The sequence below is a fragment of the Exserohilum turcica genome (assembly GCF_000359705.1).
Source record: "Exserohilum turcica Et28A unplaced genomic scaffold SETTUscaffold_11, whole genome shotgun sequence".
Classification (NCBI taxonomy): Eukaryota; Fungi; Ascomycota; class Dothideomycetes; order Pleosporales; family Pleosporaceae; genus Exserohilum; species Exserohilum turcicum.
The window spans coordinates 1,875,474-1,895,966 of NW_007359926.1; the positions used below are offsets into that span (position 1 = coordinate 1,875,474).

Sequence of the window (20,493 nt, forward strand, 5' to 3'; positions counted from 1 at the left end):
CCCCCCGCCCCCCCCCCCAAAAAAAAGATCCCGCCAACAAAAAAACCCCTTACCTCTGCTGCAATGGGATACGCATACCAGCCTTTCAATTCGCGGTTCGTAGTCGGACTCGTGTCTTCGCCGTCGTAGCGCTCGATGGCTGCAAGTCCACTTGCCGCCACATCATCGGCGTCGCTGTCGTTGTTGTCGGAAAAAGACATGTTGTCGTGCGGTTTTGTTGTGTACGACGACGGGGCGGCTGCCAACAGGACTACATTGGCCGCAGCTGCGCGAATCACAGAGGACAAAGGCGAAAAACGGCGATCCGAGCGCTTCCGAGCGTGTGCTGGATGAGCGGGAGAGTAAGAGAGTGTAAGAGAGAGAGAGATGTCGGCTGTATGGCTGGGCAAATGAATGGGCTTTGTTGTTTGGCGGGCAACGGGACGAAGAGGCTAAAAGAGGAAAAGGTGGGGCCGTCTTACGTCGTTTTGCGTTTTGCGTTTTGGCGGGCTTCTCAGCCTCAGCCTCGTTTTTTTCTTTTCCTGGGTGGCTTGGGGATGATACGTGGTTTCAATGTGGGTATAAGTATGCTAACAGCTAAGGTCGACTACTTTACTTACACTACATACTACTTACTGGCCGAAACAACGCTTGCTGGAATCAAGACGAGGGCGGGGGTGAGGGCCAAGCGCTAGAATATAGCATGGTTTGCTTGATGAACAAGGCCCGGCGGCCGTCTATTCTGGGCACGCTGTGGTAAACTTAGTTTACGCAAAGTATGCGAGCGTTTTGGGATAAACTAGTAGAACTTTCATGGGGCGTGTTGTGTCGCAGAATTGATACTCATGATACAGAGAAGGAACTTTGCTGCTTCAACGCTGTGTGTAGACGCTGGCGGGCTTGATGATGCGGTGCAAGCTCAGGCCGGTAAGTATGTATACTTGGGGGGGGGGGGGTGCGATGACGTAGGTGCGTCATCGTCGTGGGAAGTGGAGTTGATCAACAGTATCTCGACAAGAAGAGGTTCAGGTCCAGGTACGTAGCGTCTTGTGCCGATTCCGCAACCAAAACACCAGGAACAAAAAAATTCGTGAAATAAGATGGTCTGCCAAAATCTCCAAGCAACGAGGCACGCAAAAAAAATAAATAAAAGGGGGGGGGGCGGCCTCCGTCCATCAATACCAGAGTGCATACAAGAAGCCCCATTCCTCGGAGCAGCATACCAAACAACCACCGCAGACTCTACTTTACTCCTTCAACCCCGCCAAATACCGTCTGATCCGTGAAAACGGACACGGATTTACAACAGTTCTATACGTGTTATATGTGCAAGCCATGCATCATCCTCTGGAACCCAAATCCGGGGCCAAAAAGGCTCGGCCTGTGCTATTGCACCTCCTCTCCGCATTACCCCTCTCCCCAGGAACTTATCAGTAGCATCTCTCGACGCACCTAATCCGCATGGTCCAGCCCATCGGGCTACACAGCATTCGGGATAAACAGCATTCGGGTCACGCGGATGAGAGTCCTGGAGGAAGCGTGGCTTGCTGCGCCTCCATGTCGATATACGGCGATGCAGACGGCTGCAGTATCCCCCGCGTGGCTATGGGGGCTGCTATTGAACCTGGAGAGATACTCGGGCCTGAAGACAAGCCTGAGGCTTGGGCGATTGGGGCTCGGAAGGAATTGAGCCCGAGTGGAAACGAGTGGTCCCCGTGGATAAGGATCTCGAGCCGTACTTGATGTGCAGGCGTAAGCAGGAGGATAGGGAAAGACTGCATTGCGGGGTTTTTCCTTGAACAAAGAGGGGAAATTCTCGCTGTTCTAGAAGCACCGCGGATTCTGCCTGGCCTTCTACACTTACAGCGAATGTAGTACAACGGTAGCCATATAGCACCCTGCCGGCTGATAGCAAGCCGCCACACAGCCATCCATCGTGCAGACGGCAGCAGTTCCTCAAGTCGGGCTTGCCTCGAATCTGGTTACCGGCACTGTACGTTCTGTGATATCCCGCTCCCAACCTGCATACTCCCCTGGTCATGGCGTGCACAGGGCCAATAGGATCTGGACACCACCACACAGCGTTGCTAAGACTTTGCCCCAAAGTCTTGGCTCAGCCTTGCCGTCGTGGATATTAATTGAGCACCGGGGTGGGATGCTCGGAAGAAGCATACTCGTTGCTCGACATGGACGACCGCGAATCTCCAACTGGTATCTGGAACGAGCGATCGGCGACATTCTGCGAGCAGGATGCCCGCGAAGCATATCATGAACTGATTGAAACACAGCTTCACTGGCTGTTTCCAACCTTCCTCCGCAATCTCCAGGCACAGACGCCGTGTGAGCGGGAAAAAGGTAGAGTGGCAGTGATAGAGTATGTTGACGACGAAGACGAAGGAGCCGAGCCCGACATCTTCAAAAGTAGCCACGATCTCCAGACGCATTTCGAAGACCCCATAGCCACGACGGAGAAGACGGGGCCGCGGAAACGGCTCTTCATACTCGAGGACCTTGGGCTCAACTACGTCGAAGTGCTGGGCTCACAGCTGCGTATCCCACCGAGCTTCTTCGCCGCACATTCTGCTGACCCGGCGACCCCTGAGTTCAACCATCGCAATCCTTTCCGCCGGTACTCGGAGCACACGTTTGTCATTCGATACGCGTCGACGCAGCCGGTTCGCATCGAGGCGGATCCAGAGGTCCACGGCACAGTCTTCAAGTGCGACTTCAACGTCGACCGCCACATCTACTGCTACGACCCCAAGGGCCCGATTTTCGACCAGCCCAAATGCTACCACGCACTGTCCTTCTGGACTTCAGGTGTGAGACACGACGGCTCGTGGGATTGTAGGGCTTCCACCTTATCTAACTTAGTTACTCACTGCAATGTTTAATGCATGACTGACCAAACTTACCTTCCAGCGATCCTCCTCGTAGACCCCCCCGTAGGCCCCTACGTGACGTCTCTGAGCGACGGCCGCCGTCTCCGCGTAGACGACACGTCGACTGAACACGCCTACACGCGCATGAGCAGCCTAGACCCCGACTTCAGCACCGTCACCATTCTGCCCGGCGACGCCTCCTCCTGGTCGCGCACCTGGCAGCGCCCAGCCTACATGTCCATCCTCGACGACATCCTCGCGCTGGCGCCGCGTACCCCCGCCCACGCCACAGGCCCCAAGTCATGTACAGACGTAGCTCGCAAACTCGTCCTCTGCCATTTCCTCGCCTTCCTGCGCCGCCGCATCCTCAACATGCTGCGTCTCCAGGCGAATCCGCGCACCGCCGTGCCCCACGTCAATCGCTGCGACTACCTGCGCGACTTTGACCAGGGCGTCCTGAGCCGCTGGCACCACCACGTCTTCGGCTTTGTCGTCAATGTAAAATACAACATGGGCCTTGTAGCCGGCGAAGCCAAGGAGCACTTTGAAGTCTTGGGGTTAAACCGCACCACCACTAGCAGTACTCATCCGCATTCCACCGCAGCGGCAGCGGCAGGCGAAATGCAATTGGAAATGCAAGTCCAGGCCTGGGAACGCGACGGCTGGCTCGCCGTCCAAGAACACTGCACCAAGATCCTCACCATGGCCGACGCCTTCCTGCATTCCTACCTGCAATTCTGCTCCATGCAGGAGGCACAGGCTGCGAACCGGAATGCGCTGAGTCTCGCGCGCATTACAAATCTGACCATGGTGTTTGTGCCGCTCGGCACCATCGCTGCGATTTTCTCCATGTCGGATGCGTTTATGCCGGGGGAAAGTAAGAGCTGGGTTTTTTGGGTTACCGCCGTCCCCGTGCTGGTGCTTACGTTTGCGGTTACCGTCGGGGTGCGTGGAGTGTTGGCGCGGTGGTGTGGGGGGCTTTGGGGGAGCATGAAGAGGAAGGGGGTGGGGGTGGGGAGGGAGGCTGGGGCGGGTATAGTGTAGGATATTGATATGTGTGTGTGTGTGTGTGTGTGTGGTGGATTTAGGGATGCTACTTGGAGACACGTGTGTTGGGTGTTTTTGGTATCTATAGACTTTCTACTTAGCCAATCAAGTGCTATCTTGTGAGGTGAGCAGAAGTCTTGGATGGGACAATTGAATTGTTGAGTGAAGCATGTATATTGGTATGTTTATAACAAATAAAAGCTCAAGACTTGGATATTCAATGTACACATGACCTCCTCTCCCTATGCTACGCATCAATATCCTTGTTCCTGCACCAGTTAGTATTCTAGAAAACCCGTTTATCTGAACTCATCTACACACCTCGAATTCCCGCTCATCCGCAAAACCCACACGTCGAGTCGTCCTAGCACTCCCAACCTCTCTCTCCCGCTCCAGCACATGCTCGCCATGTCGCTACAAACCCGGAGTCTGCAAAGTCGAGCTCCGATCTACCAACCGTCCATTCTGGACTTCTCTCAACGGCCTCGAAGCCAGCGGCTCAAGCGACTCCCTCGCAGCATCACCGCGATGCCGCTCTCCTCCACGTGCTTGAGAATCCGCATGAGACGAATCCGCAAGCAGTCTTTGTCCCGCCAACATCATCATGCGCGGAGCCTCAGACACTGGAATCGGGACTGTGGAACCCCATTCCGCAGCTGCGTCTGAGAAATCAATGATTGCTATCCGTTCACCTGTAGTGCGTCAGTCTCCTGATTTCCCTGCACACACACACACACACACATATATATATATATATATATGTATGTAAGTATGTATATAAGAGGTACAATACAGACTTACCATCCGACATTTCTCTTTCTCGCTCCACCTCACTATTCCCCCCACCAGCCCCCCTCGCCCCATACATCTGCTGATCTGGATTCATCTGCATAAAGCGGACTGGATATCCGTGCTGCCTTTTCATACGCGCCACGATCCCAGGATACATATGCATATACGCTTGTTTCCTCATCCCTGTTATTTTCGCAAGTGCATATTCGTCCGTGTATGCGGCGAGAAAGTCAACGAGCCACTGTAGATCGGGGAAGCGCTGCGGATAGTCATCTAGACTTGCGATCAGGCGGCGTGCTAGGCGCAGCGCGAAGAGGCTGATGATGAGGAAATCCGGGGTGGGGGCCGTGGGAATGACGTCTGGGGCGGGAGAGGGGTGGTGCTGCATGGTTGGTGGTTGGTTGTGGATGGTTTTGGCAAGTAAGACTGTCGTAGAGAAGGGCGTGATAGAGTCGAGGATGAGGATGGGCATCAGGAACAGGTAAGTCGTTTGCCGCCAAGACTGCAAACGGGATGGTGGAAGGTGCACGTTGGCGGATTCACATGGGCTTGAGTGTGAAGGAGATGTTGATAGGGGTATATCGGATCACAGCCTGTATAGTCTCACCGTACTGTGCTTGTGTAGAGATATCTAGTGAACTGAAAAACCTAGTGTATGGTAGTACATATCCATGATCCAACTCACTTGTTGCTAATCCTCTCATTCCTATCAACATGCTTGACTTCGTTTGTTGTTCAGTCAGCAATCCCTGGTATCTCGTCACGACCCTACGCCATATCGAAACAATGTACACTGGACATGCTGGAAGGAGGATCGTCTTACATGGGTTGGTTTTGGCCATTGACGTAACATGCTCCAACGCACTACCTACACTGTCTGAGTTCAAATTGTAAAGAATGTCGTGAAAATACAACCGGGTATCAGTAACATCAACATCATCAGTCTATCAAGACAAGACACCAAAGTGAAACCCATCGTATATGAGCCTAAAGACCGCCAATGCAGTCAGTCTAAATATCCGCACTCACAGCGCGTGTGCCTGAGAGACCGAAAAAAGGCATCATCGTCACCCTCCAAACGCCAAACCATGCATTTTCATCAAATCATGTGCACATGCAAGTCAACTACTGCGTCGCGCACTGAGGACCTCCCTCGCCCTCATCTTCGTCTTCCCACTCTGCGCCGCCCGCGCGCGGGTCCCCGCTTCCCGCACCAAACTCTTCCATGTCCGCATCCCAGTCGATCTCGACTTCCTCGACATCTTCGTGCTTGGAATCGTCCTTGTCGTCCTTGGGTAATGCGTCGCGGACTTTCTGGACGGCGGCTTCGCTCTTGAGCCAGCCGTCTTTGGGGAACTCGACATCGACGACGAGGTAGAGGTCGCCTCTGGCGTCGCTCTTCTTGATGGGCATACCCTCGCCTTCAATCTTGAGCAATTGGCCTGGTCGGAGAACGTTGCCGTTGGGCTGTTGCACGTTCATCTTGATGCCGCGTCCGTCGAGATGAGTGATGACGACGCGGTTGAAGCCGGTAAGGGCCTCGGCGAGGCTGACCTTGAGTTCGGCGCGCAGATCGGCGCCAGCGCGTTCAAAGACGTCGTGGGGTGTCTCGGACAGGGTGAAGATGATGTCTCCGGGTTCCTGGTCGGGCAGTTGGTCTGCCTCTCCGGCTAGCACAATGCGCTCGCCTTCTCGGGCACCGCGGGGAATGTAGAGCTCGAGCACGTTCTTGGTCTCGACGACCTTGTTGCCCTTGCACTTCTTGCAGCGCTGCTTCTCGGGAATGACCTGGCCAGAGCCTTGACAGTTGCCACAGGGAACCGTCTCTTGAGTAACCAGGCCAGGCCCAACCTGGCGGAGTACCTGTTTGGCACCTGCGGGGGTCAGTTACCTCGAGCCTGCATTTGCATGCCAACATACCTCGTCCATTACACACGGCGCACGAATTGCTCTTGGCGCCCTGCTTGCCGCCGCTGCCCTTGCACATGTTGCAGACAATGTTCTTGGTGTTTGTGAACTTTGTCGTCTTGCCCTTGTACAGCTCCTCCAGCGTGACTTCGTACTCCTGCTCTACCGACCGGCCCTTGCGAGGCACATGGCGGCCACCGGGCATGCCACCCATACCGCCCATGCCGCCCATGCCGTGCATGCCTCCGAAGCCGCCCATGCCGCCAAACATTTGCGCAAAGATGTCGTCAATGTCGGGGCCTTCGCCGCCCATGCCTCCGCCTCTGGAGGGGTCAAAGGCGGCCATGCCGTGCGTGTCGTACAAGTGGCGCTTGTCATCATCGGAGAGGATCTCGTAGGCCTGCTTTGCGGCCTTGAAGCGCACCTCGGCCTCTGCACGGTCTTCTTCCGCGACCTTATCGGGATGATGTGCGAGCGCGGCCTGGGCAGTGTCAGAGGTCAATAGTGGTGCGTGGCAGTTTGCTGCCTACGCACCTTGTGATAGGCCTTTTTGATCTCGATCTTGCTTGCGCCCTTTTCAATCTCGAGGACCTCTGTTTTTGTTAGTTGGAGCGTCACGGCGCACGCCTCGACACGCACCGTAGAGGTCGATTTCTTCGTCCACTGCGGTTGTATCAGTATATCATCACGGCGTAACCGAGGCAAACTACGTACTCTTGGATGTGTCTAGGGATGTAGAGGCGGCGATTAAACGAGCGCGAGAAAGTGTTTCGAGAGAGAGACGTGTACTGGAAGAGCGGCCGCAGCGTCGAGTAGAGGCAGCGGCAACAAAATCTCGAGGCTGGACGATGCGTTACCTCGCCATGGCGGGCAAAAGTTCAGACCCGCCCGCACTAGGCGGGAGATCCCTGTCTACGGCGGACTGTTACGCCACAAATGTTAGAACCAATCGCGAAAGTAAAATGTAGAAACGCTAGTAACATTTCACTCCGTTACTCAGCCATAGTCTCGTGTGCTTGCATTAATTAGAGTCATGATATATAATCTTAGGGGCATTTATAAATGCAAATCTAAATTGACTAAGAATAGAAAATGTGATGATAGAGTAAGACTTGTATACGCTCTAGAAGAGGTACACAATCCAGTATTACATTCAGGCTTTTAAGGAAAGACTCCTGCCTTAGTATAGGCATTCACGGCGTTTATGCAAGACAACCCGTGCATACTATATATCTCACATATAGCTGATGCGTGATAACTTCAAAGCGCATGATCGACGAACCTCAGCACGTTCTACCTCACCCAAGCAAGACAGAGGAGGATCTCTCAGCTATACTGGGTTCAGAGATATCAGAAGAAAGTGTTATCCTTGGCCTTTGATTATTGCGGTGTTACCAAGCGAGGAGTGGAAGCAAGAAATGTCACTATAGTACACGATTGGATTGTTTGACCTAGCGCGCAAATAGATGAAAGCGTAGTTTAAGAATTCTAATCTAGTGTCTAAATACTCTACTGTTGAAGAAATTTTATCCAGGCAGTATGTTGATCATACGATACCCCTTCTTCTAGTACTGAACCACCAACCCTAACTTCCCTTTGCTACAGATCAAGCCAAATCACTGATCCAAGGTGAGAGTACTGGCAAAAAGCTCAGAGTCTAGACGCTTATAGAGCTATCGCCCGGCATACCGTATTTGTGTTGAATACTCACCTTTGTATCTGTCACGGAGGGACAGACGTCAGCAGTGGAACAACACAGATGAAAAAGAAAACCCTAATCAACTGTGGATTGTAAGAGGAGCACTATGCAGTTTATGCGAGCTTCAAGGCCCTCGCTTAGAGATATACTCACTGTTACGATACTCTACCAAGGGACCTGGAGGACAACCCTCGGGGATCCATCGGGTCGGGAGGGCTACGGGACTGTGCATAGAGCATGTAGTCTCTAGCTAAACCTCAAGCTTAAAATGAAGCAGCATAGAGTAAAACAAGTGCAACGAAACAAAAAAAAACTGATAACAATAAAATATATTTATGGCAACAAAATTGATCCAAGAAGATAAATACAGTCTAGTCTATTGGGGTAAAAGAGGTAGTCGTACTGTTCGAATTCTATTTTTACAATTTAGCTTTCTACCCTTGATGGTGTACTAGGCCGCCGTACCGGTCCATCATTTTCGGCACCAGCCCCGTTCTCGCGGGCCTCACCACCATGGCCCTTTCACACGTCGTCCGCCCGCAATTGGCGCCCACCTACACATGCCGCGCCTGTCTACTCCGCCTCTCCCGCGGCGCGCGACGCCAATTCACCCCGTCTCGGGCGTCTCAGCAGCAAAAAGCTAGCACGGCGCTGCCCTCGTCGCCGGCACGCACGCGCTTCGCTCCATCGCCGACGGGATACTTGCACCTGGGCTCGCTCCGCACCGCGCTGTTCAATTATCTCCTTGCCAAGCGCACCGGCGGCCAGTTTCTGCTGCGCATCGAAGACACGGATCAGAAGCGCACGGTGCCCGACGCCGAGCAGCGCCTCTACGACGACCTGCAGTGGGCGGGGCTGCAGTGGGATGAGGGGCCCCAGGTCGGAGGGCCGTATGGCCCATATCGCCAGTCGGAGCGCAGCGACTTGTACCGCCAACACGCCCACGCGCTGCTCGAGTCGGGCCATGCCTACCGCTGCTTCTGCTCGGCTGAGCGCCTGAATGCGCTGGCCGAACACAGGCACAAGCTGGGCATCGCCACCGACTACGACCGCACTTGCGCCCCCATCGCGAGAGAAGAAAGCGACGACAGAGCCGCGAGGGGCGAGCCGCACACGATCCGCCTCAGGGTGCCCGAGCAGTACCCCTCGTACAAGGACCTCATCTACGGCACCTTTCGCCCTCTGAAGCGCCGCGGCCATGTCACCGAAACCGCCTACGAGGACCCCATTCTCCTCAAGTCGGACGGCCTGCCGACATACCACCTCGCCAACGTCGTCGACGACCACGCCATGAAGATCACGCACGTCATCCGCGGCAGCGAGTGGATGCCCAGCACCCCCAAGCACATTGCCCTGTACCACGCCTTTGGCTGGGAGCCGCCGGCCTTTGCGCACGTGGGGCTCCTCGTCGACGAGCACGGCAACAAGCTCAGCAAGCGCAACTTCGACACCGACATTGCCGCCTTCAAGCAGATGCAAATCTTCCCAGAGACGCTGACCAACTTTGCCGCCCTGCTCGGCTGGAGCCACCGCTCGAAATCAGATGTCATGGACCTTGCCACGCTGATCCACACCTTCACGCTGAAATTCACAAAAGGCAACACCACCGTCACCTTTGGCAAGATGCAATTTCTCCAGCGCAAACACGCTCTCCTGCGTACCCAGCGCGGCGGCCCAGCGCTCGCCGAAATGGTAGATTGCATCGCCGCGCTGCTCGCCGCCCCCGACACGCCGTACAAGCACTGGAGCACCATTGTGCAAAACAGCAGTCCCCACGGCACGCCGCGCGCCTACATCCAAGCCATTGTGACCGCCGACGCCGAAAACTACACAAACGCAAACGAATTCCTATACCGCAACGCCTTCTTCTTCACGCCCCTGCGCCCCTTCAGCGCCACACCGCCCCTGGCAACCTCGTCGGACATTCCCATGCGCACCGCACAGCTGCTCGCGGACATCGACGCGCAGAACTGGGCGAAAGACCGACTCATGGCAAAAGTCCACGAGATTATCGATGGCAGACCGGCGGGGAAAAAGGAAAGTAAAGACGTGTACCAGTATCTGCGCAAGACGGTTACGGGCCAGGAGGACGGAATGCGCATTTACGATGTCATGGTTATACTGGGGCGGAAGGAGACGCTGGCGAGGCTGGGTTGTTAGCATGTGTGTATATGTATGTATATATGTATGAACATGTACGAGTATGTGTATGTGTATGTGTAATGATAGCACAAGTGCCTGTTGGGCAACTCATCTGCACCTGATTGCATGATTGAATGTAGTTGATACCTCTGATTCTATGATATCCTAAGACTTTCCTTGTTACCATCCATGATTTGCCTCGCCCACACGCACGCCATAACGCCTTGCCATGCTATCCCGCCAAGTCACATTGCATGTTTGCCGCGCCCGAATTCCTCGTCATCACGTCTCCATTTCCACCTCGTGACTCTTGGCCTCGGCCTCGCTCGTCAAGTTGAACACCTTGTCCTTGACCTTGGCCGCCAACAGCCCCATTTCTTCTTCGCGCGCAATCTTGGAGCCCGCAGCGCCTAGCTTGGCCAATTGGTTCTTGCTCTCGTGCGCGGCTGCATAGCCCTGGCCGCCGCCCTTGAAGAAGCGCTTGCTGTTCGTATTCTCCTGCTGCATTTTGCGCGCCAGGTCCGAGATTTGCTTTGTGCCGTAGTCGCGGTTGGAAATCAGGGGCGACGACGACAGCGTCTGCACCCAGTACTTGTTCCACAGCGCTTCGAGCAGCTTCGAGTCCAGAGACGACTTGTAGTGCGACACTTCGAGCGAATAGTAGTGACTGGCGTGCGCACCAAAGTCTTCAATCTTGCCCAGCGGAATCGTCTCGAAGCCGTCGCTGTCGGTGCCAGCGGCCATCTTCGAGCCGCCGCCGCTCTTTTGTTGGTTCTCCACGTACTCGGTCGAGTATGTGCGGAAGGCGCCAATCTCGACTTTGCCCGCCGAAATGGTGCGGTCCGGGTCAATCACAATGGCGCAGAAGGGGTCCTGGAACTGCTGCTGTGTCTTTTGTGTGTTGACGTCGATACCAGACAGCCAGCACCCGTACCCAGGATGTGAGTGGTACCATCCCACGGCATTCTCCATCTGCCCCTGCTCGCGTGCTCGCTGCAGAAACTCGACCATGTATTCGTTTGCCTCGTCCTGTGCGTTGACCCGTGTCTCTGTGCCCTCGACCGGCAGCCGGAAGGCGTCGGTGACAACAAACGTGTGTGCTTCAATCTTGCCCAGCATCAGGCCCATGACTTCCAGCGAGCCGCCCGAGCGCGCGTGCATGACCATCTTGAGCAGGGCGATGGCCGAGATGCGGACAGAGGTGAAGTAGTTGGGGTCGATCCGCCATGGGTGCGCCTCGTTGATGGCTTTCTGCGCAGACGGATTGTAGTTGTAGAGGGCATCTTTGCTGGGGTCCACGAGCTTTATCGAGTTCTCGAGCTCTGTGGCATGCACGTTAGCCAGATGGTCCAGTGGCGGGGCACGCGGGGCGCACAAGGTGTTGTGCCATTGCAGATGTATGATGACTCACCCCATGTCTTGAGCGCGGCACCCATTGTGTGAGATGGTTAGAAGCGGCGCCGCAGAGTTGCGTCGTTTGTTGCTGCGTGGTTGGTGGTGGGGAGCTGTAGCGTTGGATTGCGGGGAGCTCGGGGACGCCAAGACATGGCCAGGCACCAGCATGGCCTGGGACAGCATTCAGGTGAAGGAGTAGAGATGGATAGAATTGGAAGTTATCTTGAAGTTGAAACCAGGCCAGCCACCTCGGCAGGGGCAAGCATGGTAAATTCTAAGCGTCGAGTCCGTCCCGCAAACCAGTCCGCTTGTCTCGCCACTACTTTGTCCTTCGCGACTGGTCCTCCCAGCCCGACCGCTCGTTCATCTTCTTGGCCTCCTCCTCCATCCTCTTGACCCACCTCTTTGTCAAGTCGTCGTTTTCCTTGCGCAGCCTCTCCTTCTCCTGCTCCGCCATGTTGAGCTGCAAGTTGAGCGCCACCATCTCGTCGTGCACGTCTTCCACCAGCCTTCCTTTGCCCTTGAGCTCGTCTGCCGTGTCGCGAGCCCGCCGTTCCAGTGCCAGGCGCATCTTCTCCAGCTGCTCTATGCGCTGCTTCTGCTGCGTGTCCGAGGCCTTGAGGGCAGCCAGGTCGGCAGAGACGGCGCTCAGCTGAGCCTCCAGGTCGCCCCGCGTGCGCTGCGTGGCAGCGAGCTCGGAGCGGAGTTGGGCCACGGTATTCGAGGATGCGGCGTCTGCTGTCGCGGGGCCTTTTTTGCCCTTGGGCGTCATGGCGCGGGGAGAAGCACGGCCAGATGCAGGCTCCGGGACAGGAGGAGGTGCTGGGTGCGCCGGCTTTGCTGTGCCATCGGCGAGCTTGGTATCTGCGTATCATGAGCCCCCCACGCACTCAGCGCTCAGGCACAAGGCCTTCTTACAGGCGTTGACGTAGGCCTCGTGCGCCTTCTCTCGTGCGTCGCGCGCCTCCAGGGCAGCGAGATAGTCGTCGAGCGGATTACTCATGGCGGCAGACCAGGTCGGTTGTAGCAGAGTAGAGAATGCGATCGGGCCCTCGATGCCATGGTCGCCGGCTACGTGGGGTGGGCTGAAGATGTCCACCGAGGCGTGAGTTGGCGGGGGTTGCGGCCTTCTCGGAGGTTGTCGCTGCTCCGATTCGATCTCGACCGGTACTAGCGCCCGTGGAAAACATTGAAGCTTCTACACCCCCATCGCGAAGCCACCATTGCCTGCTTTTCATTCGCCCTTTTGCTTCCATCTCATCGCTCCCGGGATCACAACACCTCAGAATGCCGCCCACACACATCTCTGGAACCTCGCGCGCCCTCTACCGCGTCTTCATCGCCCCGTCTCTGCGCACCTCAACTTCCATCCCGCTGCTGTATGCACCTGCATTTGCGCCCTCGGCTTCTCTACCCACATCTCTTGCCTCGTCAACACCCAGCCTCGCCCCACGGACCACGATACGCACAAAGAAATACACAAAAGACACGCGGCGCCATGCCCTCTCCGACTACTACGTCATCGACAACGCCATTGAAGCCGACCGCATCAACCTGGTGGATGAAAACGGCCAGTTCCACAGCGACGTCGACCTCGACGAGGCGCTGGACAGCTTCGACAAAGTCACGCACCACCTGGTGCAAATGACGCCCGGCAAGGTCGACGAGTACGGCCAAGTCGACCCAGAGAGCCTGCCCACGTGCCGCGTCATCTCCAAGATCGATCTCCGCACTCAGCACCAGCGCAAGCTCGAAACGCTGCGGAGACAGGCAAAGGGCCAGGGCGCTGGCCCCTCTTCAAAGTCGCTTGAGCTCAACTGGGCCATTGCGCCCGGGGACTTGAAGCACCGACTGGAGGCTTTCAAGCGCTTTCTCAGAGAAGGCAGAAAGGTAGAGGTGATGCTGGGGCCCAAGAAGCAGGGGAGAAAGGCGACGCCTGAAGAGGCGAGCGCAGTCATCAAGGCTGTGAGGGATGCCGTGGACGAGTGCAAGGGGTCGCATGAGGTGAAAAGTGAGGGGCAGGTTGGAGACGTCATGATGGTGGTTTTTGAGGGGAAGAAGTTGGACAAGAAGGCCTGAAGCGTTGTGGCATTTCCGCCGACGTGCAAAGGAAGACAGGAAGAGGAAAATGCATGCACATCGCACTCTCACCACATGTAACACCAACGCCCACTTTGCATGGCATGTATGTAAATCACCAAGCCACGACTCACGAGCATCTATAGATACACTGTACAATAACACATTTCCGAAGATAACCTATATCCTCTTATCTTCCTTGCCCGCCTCCGCCTTTGGCGTCTCGCTCTGCACCTCATCCACCTGGTCCAGCGCGCCCTCTTCTGTCCCCGCAGCCTCTGCATGTTCAGGCTCGAGCTCAGTCCTCTTCAACGCCAGCGCCTCATTGCACTCTCGAATCTGCTCTTTTGCCTTTTGGCGACCCGCAAAGTCACCTTTCAAGTTTGCGGCGACGGATTTCTGCTTTGCAACTTCGAGCTTGGCTTCGAGCAAAGCGAGTTCGACGTCGTCGACGTGGGTTCGCTCGGCGCTGGCCGCCTCGAGGAGTTCCTCTGCCTTTTCCTCCTCGCCGCTTAGGCGGAGGGCCTCGGAGCGGTGCTCGTGGACCTGGGCTGCAAGGAGAGCCGCTTCGTGCTGGACCTGCAGCTTTTCGACTTCAAGCTGGCGCACGTCGACCATGAGTTGCTCTGCTTCCGGCCGCGAGGTGTCTGCGGCAGCGTTGACGAGGTCGTCCTTGATGGTGGCTTGGTAGGTCAGGGCCTGGATGCGGGGGAAGCGCTCAGCTTCGCCGTGCTCGAGGTAGTCGGCAAAGGAGAGGCCCGTCTTCTCTGTAAATTGGATTTCCTTGGCTTCGGCTAGGAGGTTGTATGCTGAGACGGTGAATCCGGTGCGCTTGGGGCCGTGAGGGAGCGACTCGGCTTGCGCGTAGCGTGTTGTGGCGGCGCTTTCGTATGCCTCGGCGCGGAGAGCATCCTTCTCTTCGGGATACGCAAGTGACAAGGCGCGGAACTCTGGCCAGCCAACAATCGATTCGAGTTCTGTAGGCGGCGATGATCGGATGAGGCCCTTGTGCCATGGCTGGAGGGCCTTGTTTGTAATGTCTTCTTGGTGCGAGAGTAGAATGTTGTGCAGAGCATCGCGTTCAATGATGACGCGGGAGAGCTCCAGCAGGTTCTTGACGTCGACCTCCTCCCATGTGAGGGTCTGTTCGCCACGGTCCATCTCTACCAGCGCTTGCTCCAGCAATGGGCGCTCCTCCAAAGTCACCATCAAGCTCCGGCCCTTGCCCCGCAGCTTTTCGTGGTGCTTGAAGATGTCGCCCAGTAACCTCGTCGATGGGCTCTCAATCTCCATGGCATTGTCCACGATGATGAGTTCGCCTTTCCTGAATCGATACGACAGTGCTGTCCGCCACGCAAGATCGTAGACCTTCCTGGGGAGCTCTGATGAAAAGTCGCGGGGCTTGGGGCCGAATGCAACACCTCCTCCCCGCAACATGGGCGACTTCTTGTCTCCCAGACGAGCCCTACCCGTGCCCTTTTGTGGGCGAATCTTTCTCGCTGAACCGCGGACTTCATATCTTGTCTTGGTCGAAGCAGTTCCCAGCCGCGTCATGTCACCCTCGTAGATGACAGCGCGGTGCAGGATATCTCGTCTTGTCGGCAGATAGAGGTGATTGGCTGGATATTGCTCGAACCGCAGCGGCTCGAGTGAGGGGAACTTGTGGATGGTCGCAAGCACAGTTTGCTTTTCAAACGGGATCACAGGAACATAGTCGGCATCTGGCTGCGCAATCGGCGATATCGTCGCATTGGCTGGTGCCGAAGTGGCTATGGCGCGGACTGAGGATGTGCGTAGAGATTTCTGTGAGGCGTTAGCAGGTCGCATGCTGGGAGGATGAGACTACCCACGGCGCAACGAGTGCACAGCGCATTCTGCTGTATAGCCAGTCTACTCAATTGCCATGTGACGCCCCGCATCGGCGCGGATATCCTCGTGGAAGCCATGCCGGGTCGGGTATCGAAAAAAGGCCCTCACGTTGAAGTCGCGGAGTTGGAGGCGGAGGTTTCGGGGCACGGACCGCCAGCCATCACCACATTTTCTAGCAACACCGTACTCGGCACAACGACACCAAGCCACCCGCCCGCCATGGCCGCCACGCCGTCTATACGGCAATTCACCACCTGCCTGAGGTGCGTGCGACAGCTGCCCAGCGCCAATGGCACGCGCCGCCTGCTCTCGACCTCGGCCGTGGCCCGTGAAGAGTTGCACACGCCCTCCGCGAATGCGACTCCGCCTCCCCCGCCGTCAAACCCCCCCGAAGGCGCCGCCCAGAAGGCTCCCGCCCCAGCAGTGCCCGAGTATATGCAGAAATGGGGCACGCTAGACCCCCAGATGGTGGAGAACAAGAAGCAGGAGCGCCGATTGCTGCGGCGAGAACATGCCCTGCCAGTGGGATCTCGCCGTCGTCGTGCTGTCCTTCGTCGTTCTGCTCTCCAAAAGACGCCGGAAATCCCCTTTGAACAGCTGCCGTACCAGTGCTTCCAGGAGGCCAGGAAGTTCTTGTTGGAGGACCGGCAGGAGAAGATCAAGGAGATTGAGACGCAGCAGCTGCGCATCAAGAACTTGATGGCCCAAGATCCCAGTGTCAGTGGTGGCCCCGCGGCCAAGGAGCACAGGTTACGGAGCATGAGGAAGCATTTGAATGAGCTGATCATTCTGGCCGACATCAACGACCCGGTGGTCAAGAAAAGATTTGAAGATGGACAGGGTAGGTCGCATGTCGTGGCTTTCTGTGCTTGACTGACTGCTGCAAAGGCGACATGAACAAGCCCATCTACCGCTATCTTGCCGACAAGAAGTGGCGGCAGTACAAGCGCCTCGTTCTGGAGCAGCGTGTCACACAATTGGCCATTATCCCGGATCTTCTTCCGTCCCTGGACCTCGTAGCAGACATTGACCTCGGATTTGGAAGGAAGACGATCCCACCAGGTGAATTCGTCGACTCTGCCATCAGCGAGAAGCTGCCCCGACTCAATGTGCAGACATTTACTCCCGGAGAGAAGCTTGTCACAGTTGTCGTAGTAGACGCAGACGTGCCTGTCCCGGAGACTGACAGCTTTACCTACCGATGCCATCTGATTGCCTCCAACATTACCATCTCCCCCAACAACACATCCATACCGCTTCAGCGCATTGCGCAGGACGACCAGAAGACGGAGGACCCAAGCGCCAAGAAGATTGCGCTGCCCTGGATTGCTCCCTGGGCTCACAAGGGTGCACCATACCACCGCCTGGGAATTTTCGTATTGGAGCAGAATGCTGGCCAGCAACTTGACGTGACCAAATTCAACACAGTCAAGCGCATGGGGTTCAATCTGCGCAGTTTTGTCGACACAAACAAGCTGAAGCCGATCACTGCCACCCTTTTCAGGACCAAGTGGGATGAGAGCATGGCAGGCGTCATGGAGCGCGCTGGTCTCAAGAGTCAGATCGACGTGGAATTCAAGAGAAAGAAGGTCGAGCCACTGCCATACAAGAGGCGGACAGAACGCATGCGATGAGCGAGCTCAAGCCGAAGAGCATGTGCACGATGTAAAGTCTTATGTGTATTATATACTATTGTATATGGAATGATGGAGGTTTGGCGGCTGCTTGAGTTATGCGGGTAGTAGGCATGCGTGAGGATACGCTAGGTTGTTCCTTCCTGCATTCTCTCACCTTCCCGTCTCAACCTGGCAGTGCCAACATCACCAACGGCAGCATCTCTCAAACATACTGCAACTGACATATCCTCTTTGCCATATTGTTTCCTTGTTGCATGTCATCATCTTCGCTTCCATCTATCTCCGGGTGCAGTTTCGTCATCTCCAGCATAAACCTGCAATGCCTCCAAGCTCACTTGACTTTCCTTCACCATCGCTGCCTTCGCAGCAGCAGATGGCTCTCGCTATCGCCGTCATTCGAAGCAAACCCGCTGGAATGAACCTGCGAGGTCGGCAGTTACCAACTGATGCAGCCGACATTAGCTGACAATAACAGATCACATTGCGCAGCTACGGGCTCACATCAAGCGTGGCCAAGACCCTTTCGAGAGAGCGAATCCAGGCTGCTATATTGACCAAGTCGCGTATTGGAAGGAGCGATGCAAACAAGCCGAGGACGAACGCGACAGACTATCCAATGTCAATGTAAAACTTGAACGATCGAACAAGCTGCTTTCATCTCTATCCAGCAACATGGGAAGCGTCGACACCAGTGTGCGTGCTAGGACAGGATCGCCAGCCCGGGATTTGAAGCGACCAAAGCAGACACAAAAACGAGCACTGGACCCAGTTGCTTCCGCACAAGAAACAGTGGATAACGACTTGGATTTCTTAGAAGTTCTAGGAAAAGATGGAATCACGCTCATGGAGGCCTTGTTCAAGCTTCACTCGTTATGCAGAGTCACTGATCCCGATCCCGACACACTCTGCACAAATCTGGTTCGCAGCGCCTCAGCTATAGGCAAGATGATACTTTTTGTCGCGCGGAACTTTGAATCTCTCTCACGTCAGGGACACAAGAATTCCGGGCCGACTTCACTAGACAAGGACAAGTCCGACTTTGCAAACGCACTCTCGGTGTGTGCAAGGGCGTTTATGTCGATATTGGTCGGGGCAGACAAGCTTGTGAAGACGGAATCTGACAAGCGATTAGAAAGCTTGGTGGTTTGTGAACTCGCAGGAATGTTCAAAACGGCACTTTGTGCGATTGAGACATCCGCTCAGCTTACTGCACAAAGTGTTCTCTCACAGCCGCCTGGACCGAAAAGAAGCAAAGCAAAGGCATGTTCCAATGCCGTCAAGGAGTCGGCTCCGGCCAGAGCGGTTGCTCATCTTCTGATTAGCTTTCTTGGCTTGCTGGAAAAGAGTGACGCACTGCACCAGAAGATATTCGACGGCTTTGTCTTTGTTCTCTTTGAGCGTGTTGGCAAACGGCTCTACTATTCAACCTTTGGACAGCATCGCACCTCTTCTGTCGAGAGAAATATTCTACCAGTACCTGAAGTAGAAGATGCGGTTGGCATCTTGAAGCGTGACTGCGATGCTCTGGCGATGCGTCTGGAGGCAAGAGCACTGATTCTGATCCTGGAGCGCGCGATGGGCCTGGCGCCAAATCATATGAACTCACAAAATATGCGGGCATCTCAAGCACCCAGTCGAGCTTCCCGCACAATGAGTATCAAAGCCATTGCCACCACCTCAAGAGCACGTCTGAGTCCGCTTGCCAAGGACCGTCTGCAGCGGACTCTGATTGCATGCATGTACGGACACGACTCGAGCGACGAGTTTCTAGACGTTCTCACGAAGCCCATGGCCCAGATGCGTCTCGGCGCAATGCAGAATGTAGCCAGAGTGGAGGATGAAGACGTAGAGACATGGTACAAGGAAGAAGTGTGGCGGCTTGTTGGGTGGGATATTCTTGCACGTGAGAGCGCATGGTAAGATGCTGGTACTAAGTAATCGGGTTTCCAACATGTAGTATACAGGATTTTTCCAAGAACTGAACGAAAGGCTGGCAGACAATGTAGTGTCTAACCAGTCTCTATAGAGAGATTACTGCAAGCCATAGTCATTACACGGTCCCACATCGCAGAACTTGCCAATACAATATATCACATTTACTAGCTGTCCATCTAATTCCTCAGCTTCCATGCACCCGTTGAAATTGGCCGACCAATCATTCGCTCCTCGCTGGCCGTGATGCTCGTCAGCATACGAGCGGGTGGGTCTTCTGTACTTAGGTCAAGCGGGTCATGATACTGTACCCCTCACCCACGCGGCAGGACTGGCTAGTATTTCCGCATTCAGCATGGAAAGCAACCCCCCCCCCCCAAGAATTCATCCTAGGCTATTTAACAATGACGCCAAGGCCATGCAGCTCTATGACTCAGTGCAATGGGAAAGTCGTCTCGTCCGGGTGCGGTTATTCCTCCCTTACTTAGTGCCAGCGACTTGGAGGTAGCTAAGTACTTACTTACTTACTTACTTACACATGGCGATTGCTGCCTTCATTCTACTTACTTATGTGATGATTATCACCCCCGGAAACCGGGACTTGACTCTGCCTGCCGACGCTGGAGTTTTGGAGACTGTTAACGTATTTTGCATTTGCATTTGCATTTGCAGTTTTATGTGTTTGCATGTTAGTAAAGATAGACAATCCCCCCCCAACTCCGATATCTAGGTACTCCAACACATGGACGGCGCTTATCGGCGGCTATCAAGGCGTGTGTGTGTGTGGGCCCCGCCGAATTCGGGGACTGGACTGTTTGCATAACATACATATATGGCATAACGTGTTTTACAAGCGAGCGCCGCGTACAAGCGAGCGCCGCACCCCACTAACTTTATGCACCTCTCTCATCTTAATACATAATAGCTTAACGCAACGCTAGTTAGTTAGCTTTAAATAAAGTAGATATCTAGCTTACTATATTCTCTATTAAATCTAGTTAGATATAGAGTAATCGCAGTGCTGCTGCTATCTATAACATGTTAGAACGAACAATCCACTACTAACGCGTTAGCAAGCCTGCCTAACGCGATTGCTAGCCTAACTTAAAGAAGCTTACTAAGCTAGAAGAGC

The 20,493-nt window shown here is 55.1% G+C and overlaps 10 protein-coding genes across 10 annotated transcripts; 5 read left to right on the forward strand and 5 right to left on the reverse strand.

The window, feature by feature from the left end:
* Positions 1-2,165: 2,165 nt before the first annotated feature.
* On the forward strand, positions 2,166-3,939 carry SETTUDRAFT_146490 (uncharacterized protein; the record flags this gene model as incomplete). The annotated part of the gene is made up of 2 exons (XM_008024178.1): positions 2,166-2,826; positions 2,902-3,939. The coding sequence occupies 2 exons, from the start codon at positions 2,166-2,168 to the stop codon at positions 3,903-3,905; spliced, it is 1,665 nt and encodes a 554-aa protein (XP_008022369.1). The 3' UTR covers positions 3,906-3,939.
* A 216-nt stretch (positions 3,940-4,155) lies between these two features.
* On the reverse strand, positions 4,156-5,088 carry SETTUDRAFT_159129 (uncharacterized protein; the record flags this gene model as incomplete). Its single annotated transcript, XM_008024179.1, has 3 exons — positions 4,156-4,177; positions 4,477-4,600; positions 4,710-5,088. 3 exons carry the CDS (start codon positions 5,086-5,088, stop codon positions 4,156-4,158), a joined length of 525 nt encoding a protein of 174 aa, XP_008022370.1.
* A 448-nt stretch (positions 5,089-5,536) lies between these two features.
* On the reverse strand, positions 5,537-7,441 carry SETTUDRAFT_167380 (uncharacterized protein). The gene is made up of 5 exons (XM_008024180.1): positions 7,323-7,441; positions 7,248-7,271; positions 7,143-7,201; positions 6,621-7,089; positions 5,537-6,574 (listed from the first exon to the last, which is right to left on the reverse strand). Coding segments are annotated over exons 1-5 (1,302 nt in total). The 5' UTR covers positions 7,324-7,441; the 3' UTR covers positions 5,537-5,825.
* A 1,379-nt stretch (positions 7,442-8,820) lies between these two features.
* SETTUDRAFT_25825 (uncharacterized protein) lies at positions 8,821-10,467 on the forward strand (the record flags this gene model as incomplete). Its single annotated transcript, XM_008023671.1, has 1 exon — positions 8,821-10,467. The coding sequence occupies one exon, from the start codon at positions 8,821-8,823 to the stop codon at positions 10,465-10,467; it is 1,647 nt and encodes a 548-aa protein (XP_008021862.1).
* Positions 10,468-10,595: 128 nt separating this feature from the next.
* SETTUDRAFT_146496 (uncharacterized protein) lies at positions 10,596-11,907 on the reverse strand. Its single transcript, XM_008024181.1, has 2 exons — positions 11,861-11,907; positions 10,596-11,771 (listed from the first exon to the last, which is right to left on the reverse strand). Exons 1-2 carry the CDS (start codon positions 11,883-11,885, stop codon positions 10,732-10,734), a joined length of 1,065 nt encoding a protein of 354 aa, XP_008022372.1. The 5' UTR covers positions 11,886-11,907; the 3' UTR covers positions 10,596-10,731.
* Positions 11,908-12,045: 138 nt separating this feature from the next.
* SETTUDRAFT_167382 (uncharacterized protein) lies at positions 12,046-12,935 on the reverse strand. The gene is made up of 2 exons (XM_008024182.1): positions 12,763-12,935; positions 12,046-12,708 (listed from the first exon to the last, which is right to left on the reverse strand). Exons 1-2 carry the CDS (start codon positions 12,845-12,847, stop codon positions 12,164-12,166), a joined length of 630 nt encoding a protein of 209 aa, XP_008022373.1. The 5' UTR covers positions 12,848-12,935; the 3' UTR covers positions 12,046-12,163.
* Positions 12,936-13,131: 196 nt separating this feature from the next.
* On the forward strand, positions 13,132-13,923 carry SETTUDRAFT_159134 (uncharacterized protein; the record flags this gene model as incomplete). The annotated part of the gene is made up of 1 exon (XM_008024183.1): positions 13,132-13,923. The coding sequence occupies one exon, from the start codon at positions 13,132-13,134 to the stop codon at positions 13,921-13,923; it is 792 nt and encodes a 263-aa protein (XP_008022374.1).
* Positions 13,924-14,103: 180 nt separating this feature from the next.
* On the reverse strand, positions 14,104-15,750 carry SETTUDRAFT_103266 (uncharacterized protein; the record flags this gene model as incomplete). The annotated part of the gene is made up of 1 exon (XM_008024184.1): positions 14,104-15,750. One exon carries the CDS (start codon positions 15,748-15,750, stop codon positions 14,104-14,106), a length of 1,647 nt encoding a protein of 548 aa, XP_008022375.1.
* Positions 15,751-16,011: 261 nt separating this feature from the next.
* On the forward strand, positions 16,012-17,647 carry SETTUDRAFT_126756 (uncharacterized protein; the record flags this gene model as incomplete). Its single annotated transcript, XM_008024185.1, has 2 exons — positions 16,012-16,633; positions 16,681-17,647. 2 exons carry the CDS (start codon positions 16,012-16,014, stop codon positions 17,424-17,426), a joined length of 1,368 nt encoding a protein of 455 aa, XP_008022376.1. The 3' UTR covers positions 17,427-17,647.
* Positions 17,648-17,748: 101 nt separating this feature from the next.
* SETTUDRAFT_159137 (uncharacterized protein) lies at positions 17,749-19,349 on the forward strand (the record flags this gene model as incomplete). The annotated part of the gene is made up of 2 exons (XM_008024186.1): positions 17,749-17,857; positions 17,905-19,349. 2 exons carry the CDS (start codon positions 17,749-17,751, stop codon positions 19,347-19,349), a joined length of 1,554 nt encoding a protein of 517 aa, XP_008022377.1.
* Between the last annotated feature and the right edge of the window lie 1,144 nt (positions 19,350-20,493).

Bases quoted from the DNA above. Each gene is read 5' to 3' on its own strand.
- SETTUDRAFT_167382 (XM_008024182.1), bottom strand. From the start codon at position 12,847: ATGAGTAATCCGCTCGACGACTATCTCGCTGCCCTGGAGGCGCGCGAC. The intron at 12,709-12,762 runs GTAAGAAGGCCT...CATGATACGCAG, and splicing joins CGAGGCCTACGTCAACGCCT to ATACCAAGCTCGCCGATGGC.
- SETTUDRAFT_146496 (XM_008024181.1), bottom strand. From the start codon at position 11,885: ATGGGTGCCGCGCTCAAGACATGGG. The intron at 11,772-11,860 runs GTGAGTCATCAT...TGCATGCCACAG, and splicing joins TGCCGCGCTCAAGACATGGG to AGCTCGAGAACTCGATAAAG.
- SETTUDRAFT_167380 (XM_008024180.1), bottom strand. The intron at 7,202-7,247 runs GTGCGTGTCGAG...TAACAAAAACAG, and splicing joins CGAAGAAATCGACCTCTACG to AGGTCCTCGAGATTGAAAAG. The intron at 7,090-7,142 runs GTGCGTAGGCAG...GACACTGCCCAG, and splicing joins TCAAAAAGGCCTATCACAAG to GCCGCGCTCGCACATCATCC.